We start from the raw sequence: 15,964 nt of genomic DNA on the forward strand, positions 1-15,964 counted from the left end.
TTAATATTTCTATTTTCTATCATTTAAATACGAAAGCAAAATAAACAGTTGAGTGAGGCTGCTAAGGTTACATTCTATCAAAATAAAAAACATCAATGGAAATGTAATGCTCAAAATATATAAATATACAAATAACAGATTAAATGACTGTGATACTGAGAAGACATCTGAATATTTCACCTAATAAATAATTTCTATAATTTGACGGAACGCCGTGCTAAATAAAAGATTCATTGTAATCTATTCTAATTCAATAGGCTAGCTCAGCTGTCAATCAACCCTCTGATTGTCATGATAGGTTGCGGCGCAGAACTGGGCCTGAATAGGCGGCTGAGAGTCTCAAACTGAACGGAATTGGAGAAACCTGGATACTAACAACTTTATTTTCTTGTTTAGAACCTTTTAATAGTCGAAACAACAAGTTTAAACCCCACATTAGGCCCAGTGGAACCGGCAGCATGTCTGCAGCAGGAGATTTCGGCAACCCGCTCCGCAAATTCAAGCTAGTTTTTCTGGGAGAGCAGAGCGGTGAGTCCCGAACCGAACCCGATCTAACGGTTCTATTTTAAACCTCTTTCTCAAGTCTGAATGTGGTATATATAAATGTTCCTTATCTTACGTTGTAAGGAAATGTATGTTTCTTGAGCAAGTTTATCTATCTATCTATCTATCTATCTATCTATCTATCTATCTATCTATCTATCTATCTATCTATCTATCTATCTATCTATCTATCTATCTATCTATCTATATGCTCGCAAGTACAGTAAAATATGGCAAAACAACAATAACAACTTGTGATTTACATTTGGAGTTTTATTTATTAACATGAATTAGTTATGACTAATGTATTCTGATCTATCTATCTATCTATCTATCTATCTATCTATCTATCTATCTATCTATCTATCTATCTATCTATCTATCTATCTATCTATCTATCTAAAAGTATGCTCACGGGTATAGTAAAACATGGCTAAACAACAACAACAACTTGTGATTTACATTTAAAGTTGTATTTACTAACATAAATTAGTTAACTTATGACTAATGTCATCTATCTATCTATCTATCTATCTATCTATCTATCTATCTATTCTCACAGGTATAGTAAAACATGGCTAAACAACAACTTGTGGTTTACATTTGAAGTTTTATGTTCTAACATAAGTTAATTATGACTAATATCTGTATATTATTCTGATAATTCTATCTATCTATCTATCTATCTATCTATCTATCTATCTATCTATCTACCTATCTACCTATCTACCTATCTATCTATCTATCTATCTATCTATCTATCTATCTAAAAGTATGCTCACGGGTATAGTAAAACATGGCTAAACAACAACAACAACTTGTGATTTACATTTAAAGTTGTATTTACTAACATAAATTAGTTAACTTATGACTAATGTCATCTATCTATCTATCTATCTATCTATCTATCTATCTATCTATCTATCTATCTATCTATCTATCTATCTATCTATCTATCTATCTATCTATCTATTCTCACAGGTATAGTAAAACATGGCTAAACAACAACTTGTGGTTTACATTTGAAGTTGTATGTTCTAACATAAGTTAATTATGACTAATATCTGTATATTATTCTGATAATTCTATCTATCTATCTATCTATCTATCTATCTATCTATCTATCTATCTATCTATCTAAATAGTAACGTAAAATATTCAGTAATATGATATGCCACTCAGTGTGCTAAATATCTGAAATATTTAAATGTTTCTGAGTGTGCTGGAATGTGTATCTGCCTGGCTATGCCTTTTAAAAGTATTCTCGCAGGTCTAGTAAAACATGGCAAAACAACAACAACAACAACTTTTGATTCTGTCTACATTTGAAGTTGTATTTGCTAACATTTATTAGTTATGATGGTTAATGTCTTCTGACAGCAATTGATATCAACACGTTTGTTTTGGGACAGGATTTTCAAATTGGGGTCCTGGTAAAAGGGAGGAAAATGACAAAAAGTGTTCAAATAAATGACAAATAATAAGTTAATTAATTAAATAAATGATGATGCATTTTATTAAGATGAGTATTAGTAAATGATATTATTAAAATGACTATGAAAATAAAAAAATGATATGTAATGTGTATATATAATTTGTTCAGTATAAAATTTAAACAATTACTTAAATACAAAAGATTTAAAAATTATTTATCGTGAATTATGAATTAAAATGAATATTTTTTTTAAAGAAGTACAATTCTGATTAAAATAAATTATTGGAAATAGATTAAAAAGTAAATAAGATTAAGTAAATTATAAATAACGCTTTATATTAAATAGAACTATTTTTATAATGCAGCAAAATATAAAACAAACAAATGTATAAATTAAATGGTTAATTATTAATTGATATAAAATACTTAAAATTGAATTTTTTTACATTATTGGAACTTAATTTATACAAGATACTACACACTGGATCAATGCTTTTTTAGATTTTACAGTGATGTTACTCTTAAGTCTCCTTTTAAACTGCTTTCATCTTCATTTCACAGTGTATTTTTGTCTGTCTCTGCTATGTTAACATGATATTCTCATGTTTGACTGAGTGCTTTTGTTGGCGATGTGCTGAGATTTTATGTATCGTTTAACCACTGAACACTCATATTTCAAACTTGTGAGCACATGTATGAGTTCATAAGTGATCAAACACCAACACTCCCTATTAAATACTGCTTAAGTCTGAATTTAAGAGCTGCTACCCTTTCTGAATATCTGTACCACACACTATTTCACTGGAGACATTTCACAAGTCATTGGGCAAGCATTTAAAAGTACGTCTGCAGCATAAACAAAGATTATGTAGCATTATTTTGTCAACATCAGTCAGACTAGACTTGTAAAAAATGCTTGAGGCCTTTTCTGAAATTTGAATAGGAAAATAAACATTGCAAACTGTTTGCATATTTACACATACACCAGTGCATGTGTCGTTCATGGTCTCCATTTAGATAAATCTATCACATTAGTAATGTGAGAAGAGCCTGATGTATATGAGAATTGAATGTGCACAGAATTATACTTCAGTTAGGACCTTTTTGGATTTATTTTATGGATTTGGAACAACATATGCAATACAAATGCAACATTTAAATATGCAGTCCTTGGCCTTTTTGAGAGTTTATAATTCGTTTGTAACTTGTTTATATTTTGATTGAATTATATTTTATGTACATACACTCCAGTACAAAATCATCCCGATCAATCTAAAATCAGGAATTCTTTACAAATAGAGCTATTGAAGTCATCTGGTGAAATTGTATTCATATTACAATTTATACTCACTGGCCACTTTATTAGGTACACCTACTAGTACTGGGTTGGACCCTCTTTTGCCTTCAGATCTGCCTTAATCCTCCGTGACTTAGATTCAACATTAAAAAGATATCAAGTGAAAATATTGTTTTGTTTTCACCTTCAGATGAAATAAGTCCAGATTAATAGTTTTTCCTTAAAACATGCTAAATTACTGCCTGTAGGTGAAGTAAAATGGTCTCATTTTTACTTTAAAATGTAGATATTTGGGCTAGAAATAAGACAAAAATTCAAAGTAAGAAAAACATTTATTATATTTTTATATTATTCCGGTCAACTATAATTCAGACTCAACAGTGCATATCTTGTGATGTGACTGTCTTGGATATATTTTGACTGTTTCAGCCCTAATCGCAACAGTAAAATTAGATACTGGCAGAAGCCTAATGTAATGTCTTAGTAGTAACATGTTCGTTTTTGCTTTTGCAGTGGGAAAGACGTCGTTGATTACCAGATTCATGTATGACAGTTTTGATAACACCTACCAGGTGAGTGATGTTGTTTGTTTTTTACTTTATATATTTCTGATCAGTTGTGTGGTTTGGCGTGCTTCATCTCTAAAGTTTTGTTGCTTTTAATTTTCAGGCCACGATAGGAATTGATTTCTTGTCGAAAACCATGTATCTTGAGGACAGAACAGTAAGTATTTTATTTTTTGCTCTAATAGTAAATGCACATTGCTTTAACTGTTTTAAATATATTAAATGCATGAAATTATCATTGTTGTAGAAAGATTAAGAAATCACTTTTTTTCTTATTATTTTGATTTTGATTATTATTTTTTAAATTAAAGTGAATTTATTTATTTAGTGGAATTGATATTTTCTTTTCTCGTTCTTCAGTCGTAAGGTTATGTTATGTTATGTTAGGTTAAGTATAGGTTAGGTTATGTTAGGTTATGTTAAGTTTCTTTGTTTTCTGCCACTCTCTGAAATGGGGTAAAGTTGTAAGTGATAAATATTTGCTTCAGTGCATTGTATTTTAGATGTATACTAATTAAGGATGTGCAATATTAAAAAAAGTCTATTGTTTCATATTATTATGCTCTATTGTTTATTTTGTGGTGTCACAATGTATATGGTTTATGGTAATACTTTTCATAGTTTATATTAATGCAGTATTATAAGAGAGAAACATGAATAACCGCATCGTGAAAAATAAGTACAATGTTTGCATTTTATTTAGCGATTACTTTTTTGCTTTTTATGTTGGACTTGTAATCATTAGTTTTTGAAAAGTGTTTAATATTTTATTCATATTTAATATTTCAACATTTTTACCCTGAAGTTCTAAATTAAGTTAGAAATATGATCACATATGAACGAGTACATTTCTGGTATACTTTAAGATGTAAATCCAGTAGTCCTTTACATGTGGTTTAAATATAAACTATTAATTGATTACATATTCAAAAATGGTACAGGATTTGATTTGATTGTGATATGAGACTGTTGTCATATCACCCAGCCCTATTAATAATTAAAATCCCAAACGCAATGTCTGGGTAATAAGACTTTCTTACCCAGACATTGTGTTTGGGATTTTAATTATTATATCAAGAGTTACTTGGGAAGTTTTCACCGTTTTACTTGAGATAATCTGTTGTCAAATACAAGCTGATATTGAAAGATGAAAAAGGACTTACAAAAAGTTGACTTAATTGCTCATTAATGTTAGAATCATTCTTTTCTTTGAATATTAAATGTGTTTGGAACATTTGATATTTGGATACGTCTATAAAAGTCAAAGATGAAGTGCACAAAAAGAAACTCCTGTGCCTTTCTCCACCTGTTGTGTCCATTGCCCCAGCCTCTTTCTCTTTTCTCTTTCACTCTCTAGTTATTTGTTCATACATGTTTGTTTCCTTTTATAAAGAATTTCTCTCATTTCATTTTTTATTTTGCATAATTATGTTTTATTCAGAAGATCTGCAATACTGAATATATGGCCAAACCCTGGCCCATACCTAAACCCTACTAACATCTGAGTACTTTACTGACTTTACACTTGAAGGGTTAGTTCACCCAGTCTTTAATCACCCTTAAGCTGTTTTCCTATAAGCATGCTCAGAAAAAAAAAACAAGAAAAAAAGAGAATTTTAAAAAGTATTTTGTGAATGGATGAATAGGCAGTGAATAGGTCCGCATTAAAAGTATAGTTCACCCTGAAATAAAAAACCCACCTTCCACTTGACCAATTCTGTTTAAGTTTCACATAAGCAGATATTGTGTAGAATGTTTCAAAATAAAAATAAAAACACATTTATTTCCATAGTATTTTTTGTTCTTACTATGGATGTCAATGGCTGACTTTTATCATTTTTTAAAGAATATCTTATTTTATGTACAACAGAAGTTTTGTTCATGCCATATTTTAAATTAAGGATGATAATTCATAAATCACTTAAAAGTTTGGCAAGTCTGTGGCACTAGTAGGGCATTTATCAGTAATAGAGGAATTTTGGAAAAAGTTAGACCTTTAGAGAAAAAAAACTGATACTTTACATTTTACTTAAATCCATACCTAATAAACCAATACAGTGTGTGGTTGTACCCATCCTGTCGTCTTTTTTTTGTAAATAATTTTCAAAAATACAGTTGAAGTCAAAATTATTAGTTTTCCTTTTTTAAATATTTCCCAAATTATGTTTAACAGGGCAAGGAATTTTTCACAGTATTTCCCATGTTTTCTTCTGGAGAAAGTCTTATTTGTTTCATTTCCGCTAGAATAAAAGCAGTTTTTAATAATAAAAAAACATTTTAAGGTCAATATTATTAGCCCCCTTAAGCAATATATTTTTTCAATTGCCTACAAACCACTGTTAAACAATGACCTGCCTAGTTAACTTAATTCATCTAGTTAAGCCTTTAAGGGTGTACTCACACTAGGAACAGCTGCCTTGAACCGTGCTCAGGTGTGATTGTATCCAACCAACAAACCCCCTCGGCCTGCACTTACACTGTATGTGTATGTATTTATCTTCCGAGCCAGAGCACGCTTACGCCATCGATGATGTGACTGGTCAGTTAGGATGAGAAGCTCTCTCGCTCAGTACAATGGAGATTGCTTCAGTTATATTGTTTTGTATTATTTTAAGTCAGTGACACAGTCAAATCTTTTGCCGAATCGATCCACCACTTTTGACGCTTGTACATTTTCATGAAAGTCCTCTTGCTTCACATATTAGGAGGTTTGTTGAAGGTGGCAGCTGTTGTGCAATGAGGGGTTTGCATCATTAATATACTATGACGGTTCACGTTTATTGAAAAGTAAAGTAAGATTAATAAATCCATATGAAATGGTCCCTTAAAAATGACATTGTGTCTACAGTTTCTGCTCAGCTTTGCACTCACACTACAAGCGTACTGCACCAAAGCCCAACCAAACTGCGCTCTGGCGCACCTCTTCCAATTAGGCCTGGGCCGAAGTGTGAGCAGTACTCACACTTGTCAAATGAACCGGAAAATGGGGGTCAAATACGCATAGGCATGGTTCGGATAGCCTAGTGTGAGTACTCCCTAACTTGCACTAAGCTAAATACTAGTATCTTCAAAAAAAATATCTAGTAAAATATTATGTACTGTCATCATGGCAAAGATAAATGAAATCAGTTATTAGAAATGAGTTATTAAAACTATCATGCTTAGAAATGTGTTGAAAAAATCCTTTCGTCAAACAGAAATTGGGTTAAAAATATACAGGCAGGCTAATAATTCAAGAGGGCTAATAATTTTGACTTCAGCTGTATATGTTTATGTAGTCAGAAAGAAACAATGACTGAATTTACATTGACGGGTGAACTAACCCCCACTTTTGACAGTCTCAAATACATCTAGTCCATTTTGCTTTCACCTATTCCTTGCATTTTTTTTATTTCCCATTCCGTTTTTTCTTCCTATACATCTTCTTTTCCTTTAAAACATTTTATTTCCTCCTTTTTTCCTTTTTATTCTGGTTCCTTTTCTTTTGTTTGTTCTCCATTCATACAGATCAGGCTGCAGCTTTGGGACACAGCAGGACAGGAGCGTTTCCGTAGCCTCATTCCCAGTTACATCCGAGACTCAGCCGCTGCTGTTGTAGTTTACGACATCACAAGTAGGTATCAGAGACTCAATGTGCGTCCAGTTCCCCTCCTCTTACCTCTTCCTCTTCCCCTTTTTCCCCATCTCTCTCTCTCTCTCTCTCTCTCTCTCTGTTGCATCTCTGGTGCTAAAATATTTGGTCAGGTGCGGCTCCAGCTTTGGGACACAGCAGGACAGGAGCGTTTCCGCAGTCTGATTCCCAGCTACATCCGGGACTCGACGGTTGCTGTTGTAGTCTATGACATCACAAGTGAGTGTGGATCCTCGGCGGGAGATCTTGAGGAAGAGGAAAGATGTCTGTCATCTCAACGCAGTCTCTCCTTTTCTGTCTCACATCCTTTTTTTGTTATGTTTGTTTGTGATTTCATACTTTTTGTCTTGTGTTTGTGGGGCTTTTTGTTTTTTCTTTGCTTTGTAGTTTGGTGCTAAAGTGGAGTGCTAGATACCTTTATTCCGTATTTGAGTTTGAACGTTAATAGATCGTCATTAATCTGTTAAAATGAGCATAATAGCCATTTTTATGAAGAAATAAAATGCTTTTAATTTAAAAACAAGCTTAACACAGTGGGCTTTTATAATAAAATGTTAAAGGTGCTTTATGTAAGTTTTTGACTCTTCTAAAGCATTAAAATACCATCATATATTTACAGATATTTAAGAAACATGTTAAGTAAACATTCTTGTTTATCTGAAAAACAAAGCTGAAGTGAGATATTCTGCTTTAAAAAATGTGCTTTCCGTGCTGGAACGCTGTCTTTGTTTTGGACTTTTAACCCTCTCAATGCCATTTTAGCCAATTATATTTAAGCATCCTGGGTTGCCTTGTTGGAAAATCGTGTATTTAATACATTCAGTCATGAAGGGTCTCAAAGCATGCGCCCGTGACCGAAATGCGACCTCCGGTGGACAGTAGCAGACTCTGAAGTGAGACACAGATTCAGGTTATTAGCAAATATTATAAATATTACAAATGTAAACATTAGGTGAGCAGGTTACATTCTAACCCTGTGTCCTAACAACACGCTACGTGAGATTTGCAGTCATGAGCAATTTGGCTGTTTGCACCAGACAAAACATCGTAATTATTTTATATTAAACCTCTCTAACATTATTTAATGTAGATACTGATTATTTCACAGTTCTGAATTCAATTTCAAAGGTTTTTTTTTTGCTCACTGCTGCTTTCAGTAGTATAGCAATAAATGTAATGTAAAATAGCATTTAAACTCACATTGTTAGCATTTAACACTGAATAAAGCTCACGAGAGGTAAACTGGTTCCATAAACTGGTTTATGAAAACGCCAAGATACGAATAAATTTTGAAAATGTGCATAAAAAGCATATGTGCATATAGGCATGGGCCGGTATAAGATTCTGACGATATGATAACCTTGGATAAAACTTGGTATGATAATCTTGGATCACGGTTTGGTCGGCACCAGTGGTGTAGTGGTTAGTGCGTCAACACATGTACTCCGGTGATCAAGACGACCCGAGTTCAATTCCTGCCTCACGGTCCTATGCTGATCCTTCCCCTCTCTCTGCTCCCCATGCTTTCTTGTCAATACTCTCTACTGTCCTATACAATAAAGGTGAAAACCCCTAAAAAATAGATAAAAAACTATTACGGTTTGACGTTTTTTTTGATTACTGCTCTAAAATATATGCTACATTATTTTTAAATGTCTGGGTAAAAAACTAAAACTTTGAACAGTTAAACATTTAAAATATTTCAGAGCAGTAAACATGTCAGGCTAAATAATTCAAATGAATCACTGACTTCTGCTGTCTTCATTAGTTTTAAAAACTAGAGATTAAAAAGATTTCTTTACAATTTAAAACGGTGTCTATGGATATGTTTTCTGCTGGAAATATTGTCCTAAAAAACAACAACAACAAAAAACGTAAATAAAAAAAAAATCGTACACATACCTTAGGAACGATATTACAGAAAATTTTGGCAGTTTTAAAACCACGGTATACCTTGAAAACAGTTATATATCGTCCCATGCCTGCGCATAACTAAGTAGGATAAACTTTTTATTTGCGAAGAAAAGATGCACATAAACTGCGATGGAAACACTTTTCCCAAACAAATTCCAGTATGCGCATTAAAAAAGGTCATGTGAATTTGTTATTAGAGATTGTGATGATAAAATGTGTCTGAACGGACAAATCTGCAGGCTGAGCACATTGTAAAACATCTGAAATGTTGTTTTAGTCATTCTAAAATGCCTTAATTGTTCAGTATTAGTGGTGTTATATTATTATTATTGAACTTCAGAATCAAGAGCGTCTGTGCTCCGCGTCTCACGCCTTCACTGCTACCGCGCGTTCCCTCCATGTCAAAATTGCCTTCTAGGGCGCAAGACATTTATTAAATAAAGAAAAGATTCACGCAGCTTTTCCTGCCGCAGCAAATTCCGTTTTTACTATTGATATTTGGCGCCAGATAATCAGGAAAGGACGATTTTGTTCGCTTTGACTAGTTGGATGGAAACGCTGCTTTATTCTCACATCTTTTATGTAATATTCCAGATTTGAGCATAAAGTTAATTCGTTAAAGTTAATGATGAATACATGGCTATTGTCAGTTTTCTGTTGTTCTGCTGTAAGAAAGAAGTTTCAGGTGTTGGTTACAGCAAAACCTCCTTTTAATATATAAATATTCCTGCTTCGCGTGTTGTTCCTTTTATTTAGAAAACGTTTTAAATCAGCTTTTAGCCAACAGTGTCGTCCTCAATCTGGCAACCTGCCTTTGTTTTGATCCAGGAATGCAATACCTAGTTCAACCACTGGGTGTCAAACTTACGTACTGCATCTTTAAAGACCAGTCAATTTTTTTGCAGTTGTGATCAAAGTTAAAAGTTACACCATATTTTTTTATTTTTGCTTGAAATATGAAATGATATGTTTACTGTTATGTGTTCTCAAAATTAGTTTACATAATTCAGTTTTAAAATGTTCTTTACAAGTTTAAAATGTACAGTAGTGGTCAAAAAGGATTTGGAGGAAAGGAGCCTTACAAGTTTAATTAAACCATTAAAATCTTATATTGGGAAAAGGTAACCGCAAATCTTGTTTGAGATGTTAATATAAACTGATGGTTCACTCAAAAATGAGTGTTTCAGTTAATTCATTCACACTCAAACCATCATTTTTGTAATTTAATTATTATATATATTTGTTTTTACAGATTTTTAGTTCAAACCATGGTCTTTGATGATTCATAAAATAGGTAAAATCACAAAAAAATGGCTACTTTTCAAATGACTACCGCAGGGGTGACCAGGCTCACCCCTGGAGGGCTGGTGTCCTGCACAGTCTAGCTTCCTTTAACACGTCTGCCTGGAAGTTGGAGGTTTCTAGTACACCTTGAAAGAGCTAGATTAGCTGGTTCAGATCTGTGTAAATGGGGTTGGAACTAAAATATCTAGGATTAATCCTGAGCTTGCCAAGTTGATCTAATCTTTTTTCTAGTTTTCATTTTTGGTCACTACTGTAGATGGTTTTCTTAATTCTTTTCAGTCAAACTCTTTTTCTGAAGTTCCTGTGATGCATTAATGTCCACGGAGGCACTTCAAGCTTTTGAAACTCCTCCTTTCTTTCCTCTTATTTTATCCTTCTGCTTTATTTTTCTTCTGTGAGTTACCTTCATGTCCATGATCCTGGGATTTCCCCCACAGACCCCTGAGGTTCACCTTCATAATTAACCCAGTTTCTCTGACATCCCCGACAGATGTCAACTCATTCCAGCAGACCACCAAATGGATCGATGACGTCCGAACGGAAAGGGGAAGTGATGTCATCATCATGCTAGTGGGAAACAAAACAGATCTTGCAGATAAAAGGTTTGTTTAAATGGTCACATTCTCCTATTTATAAGTGTTTATCCATTGCATCAGAGAATTTGGGCTATGGTTATTGCTGAGTTTTTGCTAAATGGTTTTTATAATGCTTACATTTATTAAAATAGGTGTGGTCATAGCTTTATGGTTAGAGAAATCATTAAGTAAATTTAAATTGAGATGTTTAATGATGAGATGTTTGACAAACTCAGCTAAATCATTTTTTTAAATGATTATTTGTATTTAGTTTTTGGACAGCACATTCATTGGACTAAAATTATGCTGTTTAATCTCATAGATATAAGATCATATATGAAAGTATTCATTTAAAAGCACAAAATTAACAAACAATAATTGTTCATAGATTAATTTTCTGAATTGACACTAAAAACAAATGCTTTGTCAATCTGCTCAAACAGTTATTGGCAGACAGTAACAAATGTCATGTTTTGGGATCATTTCAGGCAAGTGTCTATTGAGGAAGGAGAAAGGAAAGCCAAAGAACTGAATGTAATGTTTATTGAAACTAGTGCTAAAGCCGGATACAACGTCAAGCAGGTGAGTGCAACAGAACTTTTCATAGGATTAAACTTTAATTGAAATATGTGCTTTAAAACAGTCAAATTATGCCCTTCTTATATTATGGTATATGACACAGTATGATAAAACTGGTAATAGCACCATAGATCATTTATTACACTCCAACTGTGTATCTCTTTAAATGCAAATGAGCTGCATCTCCCCGCCTTCTTTTTTCAAGAAGAGGGCGGTGCCTTTACAGCTCATGCCTTGGTTACTCTAGCAACAACGAACCAAAAATGTACAGCCTTGTCAGTTTCAATTCCTGAGAAATGGCTGAGAGCTATTAAATAAACACAAAGTGGTCAAAAACACAAACTCTTTCAAGAATGTTGGTTATGTCTGTGCATTAAAGGAAGTTGAAATGAGCTAAGCAACATAATATGACTTTTTTAAATATTGAAAATCAAATTCTGAATCATCAGTGTTGTCAGAAGTGTCCACCAAATTAAATGTTTAGTTTTTTTAGTGAATGAAATCCATCTCAAGCACACAGTTTTTAATAATATTGTCTTGTTTTTGCTACCTTTAGCTTTTCCGCCGTGTAGCAGCAGCCCTTCCTGGTATGGAGAGCACACAAGACAAGAGCAGAGAGGACAGTATCCTTTGCAAATATATGCATGCATTTACATATTTAAATGGGCTATAATCGCTTGGAATTTGGTGGTTTGATAAGTGTCGCACCTCCTGAAGCTACGTATATTTGGATCACATATCAACAGAATAAAACAGAGATATGATCACAAACTGTAAATTACGGGCACTTGCGATCTGTATACTTTTTATTAACCAATTTTTATCAAGTTATCAACCATATTCTTTTTTTCAATCATTTTAATCATTGTCTAAGCTCTACTTTGGTGGGTTTTTTTTTTTTTTTTTTACATTTTTTTTTTTAGATATTCCTCTGCGATTTAGTGACTGTGTTATCACTCGTGCCTGCTTTTATAATTAGTGACACTTTTTTGATCACCTATATACTATATAGCAACAGGTTAACTGCCTTTATATTAGAGGTGGGCATAGATTTTTTTTTATCAAGATTAATCTCACTGTAATCTTGGAATTAATCTAGATTAAAATGGCTCATTTGAATTCTGTCGAAGGCATTCAGAATATGTGTGCTACCCAAATAATTTCTGAGAACAGGCTTCTTAAGCCAGGTGGTGCATTAGACCAGGGGCTGATTCCAAATACATCACAAACTGCTTGAAAAACTTTTCAACTGTTGATAATTGGTGATGAAAATAATTTATGTTCAATAATATGTTCTTGTGTTTACTAACTGTTTATTTAGTTAAACATGAATTTTGAACTATAGGCTTACATAAGCACTAAAATATCGAGGGGAAAGTCATCATAGCTTGCGTAGAATAGACCCAGCTCTGAGAATAAATTAATGGCTATATATATATGTATATATATTTTTTTTTTCGCGCGATTAGTCTCACGTTAATGCCGATAACGGCCCACCACTAATTTGTATATAATAACTTTTACTGTTAAAAGCTATTAGTAGTAACTAGTTAATTAGTTAAAGTTATTAGTAACTAATAAAGTTTTATATATATGTATGTATGTATGTATGTATGTATGTATGTGTGTGTGTGTGTGTGTGTGTGTGTATGTATATATATATATATATATATATATATATATATATATATATATATATATATATATATATATATATATATATATATATATATATATATATATATATATATATATATATATATATATATATATATTTATTTATTTATTTATTTATTTACTATTTTCCCAAGTGTATATAACTACTGTAAGAAAATATCAGAATTCGGTACATACTTTCAGTATTATCTTTACTTGAACTGACCCGATCTAATCCAGTTTATATGAAATGAGTCAGCTCCCTAGCAGGTTTGAGCTACCAGAACTGTTGCCATGACAACAAGTCTCAGATGATTTTTGAAGAATTAAACGATCCTGGATCGTGTCAAATCGCCAAATCCAGTTAATTGAGTAATCCACGTACGAAGAACAGACCCCAGATTAATAATAGACTATTTGTGTAAACACTGCTGTTTTGTTTTTAGCCACTTTTTAAGTACACTACTAAAAACATTTGCATCACTTTCTAATCTAAGGCTAACAGGCTTTCACGTTATCACATTCATTACATTCAGTTTGTTGAGCAAAAGTAGGACCTATAGTGTCCTTCACTCATGTAAATCCACATGAAACCATATTAGTTTTCCTTGATTGCTTTTTTTCCCCAGTGATCGACATAAAATTGGAAAAGCCGCCAGAGCAGCCGGTCAGCGAAGGCGGTTGTTCATGCTGAGGCTTCAGTCGCCATTTCTGTGCCGTGTCTCTTACTGTCACTCTTTCAGACGCTCTTTATTCGCACTCACAGCATCTCTCTGGATAATCTGCAGAAGCTCCGCCCACCCTGAGGGAGCACAACACTACCTGCCAATCACCCTCAATACCGCTGACCCAATCAGATGACTTTAAATCCGAAAAGCACAACGTTGGATGTGTTTGCCGTAGCTTTTCTATTAATCATTTCCGTTAGTCGTACACCTTTTGTGGTGTTTTTTTTTTTGGCTCAAGAACACTTTATAAAGTGTTGTTTTTGTCCTTGTTTCCTTTTCTGTGAGTTAATTCTTATATTACTGTAATTATGGCATGAATAGGAACAATTTGAGAAATAAATGAATATACAGAACGAATATGAGAAGGATATCCGGATCTGAATGTGCTAGGACTCGGAGCTGAACGTCGCTTTGGATTCATGGTGCGGAGATGGACGAAATGTTTACAGAGTGTGTTTTTGGGAATATCCAAGTCTATTTCATCACGCGGCGTTACATCTTTAACGCTGCTGATGTTTCTTCAAGAAAGGAAAATGTAAAAAACAAACCATTTGGGAGGAATAAATGCTGCTTTTAGCTCAGTCGCTACTCAAGCATTGCATTTTTTTTTCTTAGATGCCCTATTATGAGCATTAGGAGAGTCGATAGCTTAGCCACAGAGAAATACCGTTATTGTAAAGAAATATTATGTATATTAAGGGAAGTATCAGATTCGATTTAACTGATGATATGCAGGCATTGCCTTTAATGGTTTGATTTATTGGGCTTCCATTTGTTTGTTTTTTATTAGCGTTGTAAAGTTTGATTTATTGTAATAATGACACACTAGTTATAGTTTGCTTTCTTTTTGATTTGATCAACCATGAACCCTAATATTTATTTGTGAGGTCTTTTATTTTTAATCAATGTTTGGTTTTTTTCATAACTCATAGAGATGTTTAGATTTTCTGGCCCATAGCAGCTGCCATGTTTGTTTTTAAATGTACAATGATAAGATCCCCCCCCACACACACTTGATCTAAATGCTTTTAAGATCTTGTTGTGTTTTTGGTTGTTTTTTTTTCATGAAGCGGTCTCGTACACTTCTAAATGATTTTAACTTGTTCCTGGCAGCGCTGCTTGATGTCCATTGCTCATTATTTGCACTGCTAAAATTGAACACCTTCTTGAGAAATCATAATAAAAACTTGTATTTAGCAATATTGTTTTTGTTTGTTTTTTTGGCTTTATAAATTACTTTTCATATTGTGTTTTAGTCTGTATATTTAAGGAGTTAATTAGCAAAAACTCTGATTATCTGTTGAACTGCATCCCAATCCTCACACATACTGCAGAAGACCTACTGGAACCCACATGGACCCAAGATTCTCACAGAAATCAGTCAAGTTTGGTGAAGGAGAAATCGTGGTTTGGGGTTACATTCAGCGACATCAAATGCCTGAGATAAAGACATTTGTGCTGCCCATTACATTACAAACCACAGGAGAGGGCGAATTCTTCAGCAGGATAGCGCTCCTTCTCATACTTCAGCCTCCACATCAGTTCCTCAAAGCAAAGAAGGTCAAGGTGCTCCAGGATTGGCCAGACCAGTCACCAGGCATTGAAGATGAATCCAAAGAATCTTGATGAACTCTGGGAGTCCTGCAAGAACGCTTTAACATTCCAGATGACTTTATTAATAAGTGATTTGAGTCATTGCAGAGATGTATGGATGCATGTTTATCAATTGCTTGTG

At 33.3% G+C, this 15,964-nt stretch overlaps 1 protein-coding gene across 2 annotated transcripts; it reads left to right on the plus strand.

The window, feature by feature from the left end:
• Positions 1-298: 298 nt before the first annotated feature.
• rab6a (RAB6A, member RAS oncogene family) lies at positions 299-15,429 on the plus strand. Of its 2 annotated transcripts, none has more exons than XM_056467167.1 (8): positions 299-528; positions 3,789-3,847; positions 3,945-3,998; positions 7,349-7,454; positions 11,182-11,293; positions 11,755-11,848; positions 12,402-12,468; positions 14,131-15,429. In XM_056467167.1, exons 1-8 carry the CDS (start codon positions 459-461, stop codon positions 14,193-14,195), a joined length of 627 nt encoding a protein of 208 aa, XP_056323142.1. In that variant the 5' UTR covers positions 299-458; the 3' UTR covers positions 14,196-15,429. The 2 variants fall into 2 exon arrangements, with proteins under 2 accessions (XP_056323142.1, XP_056323141.1); XM_056467166.1 differs by lacking the exon at positions 7,349-7,454 and adding an exon at positions 7,586-7,691.
• Positions 15,430-15,964: the final 535 nt, after the last annotated feature.

This window comes from Danio aesculapii, chromosome 10 (genome assembly GCF_903798145.1).
Source record: "Danio aesculapii chromosome 10, fDanAes4.1, whole genome shotgun sequence".
NCBI classification, from domain to species: domain Eukaryota; kingdom Metazoa; phylum Chordata; class Actinopteri; order Cypriniformes; family Danionidae; genus Danio; species Danio aesculapii.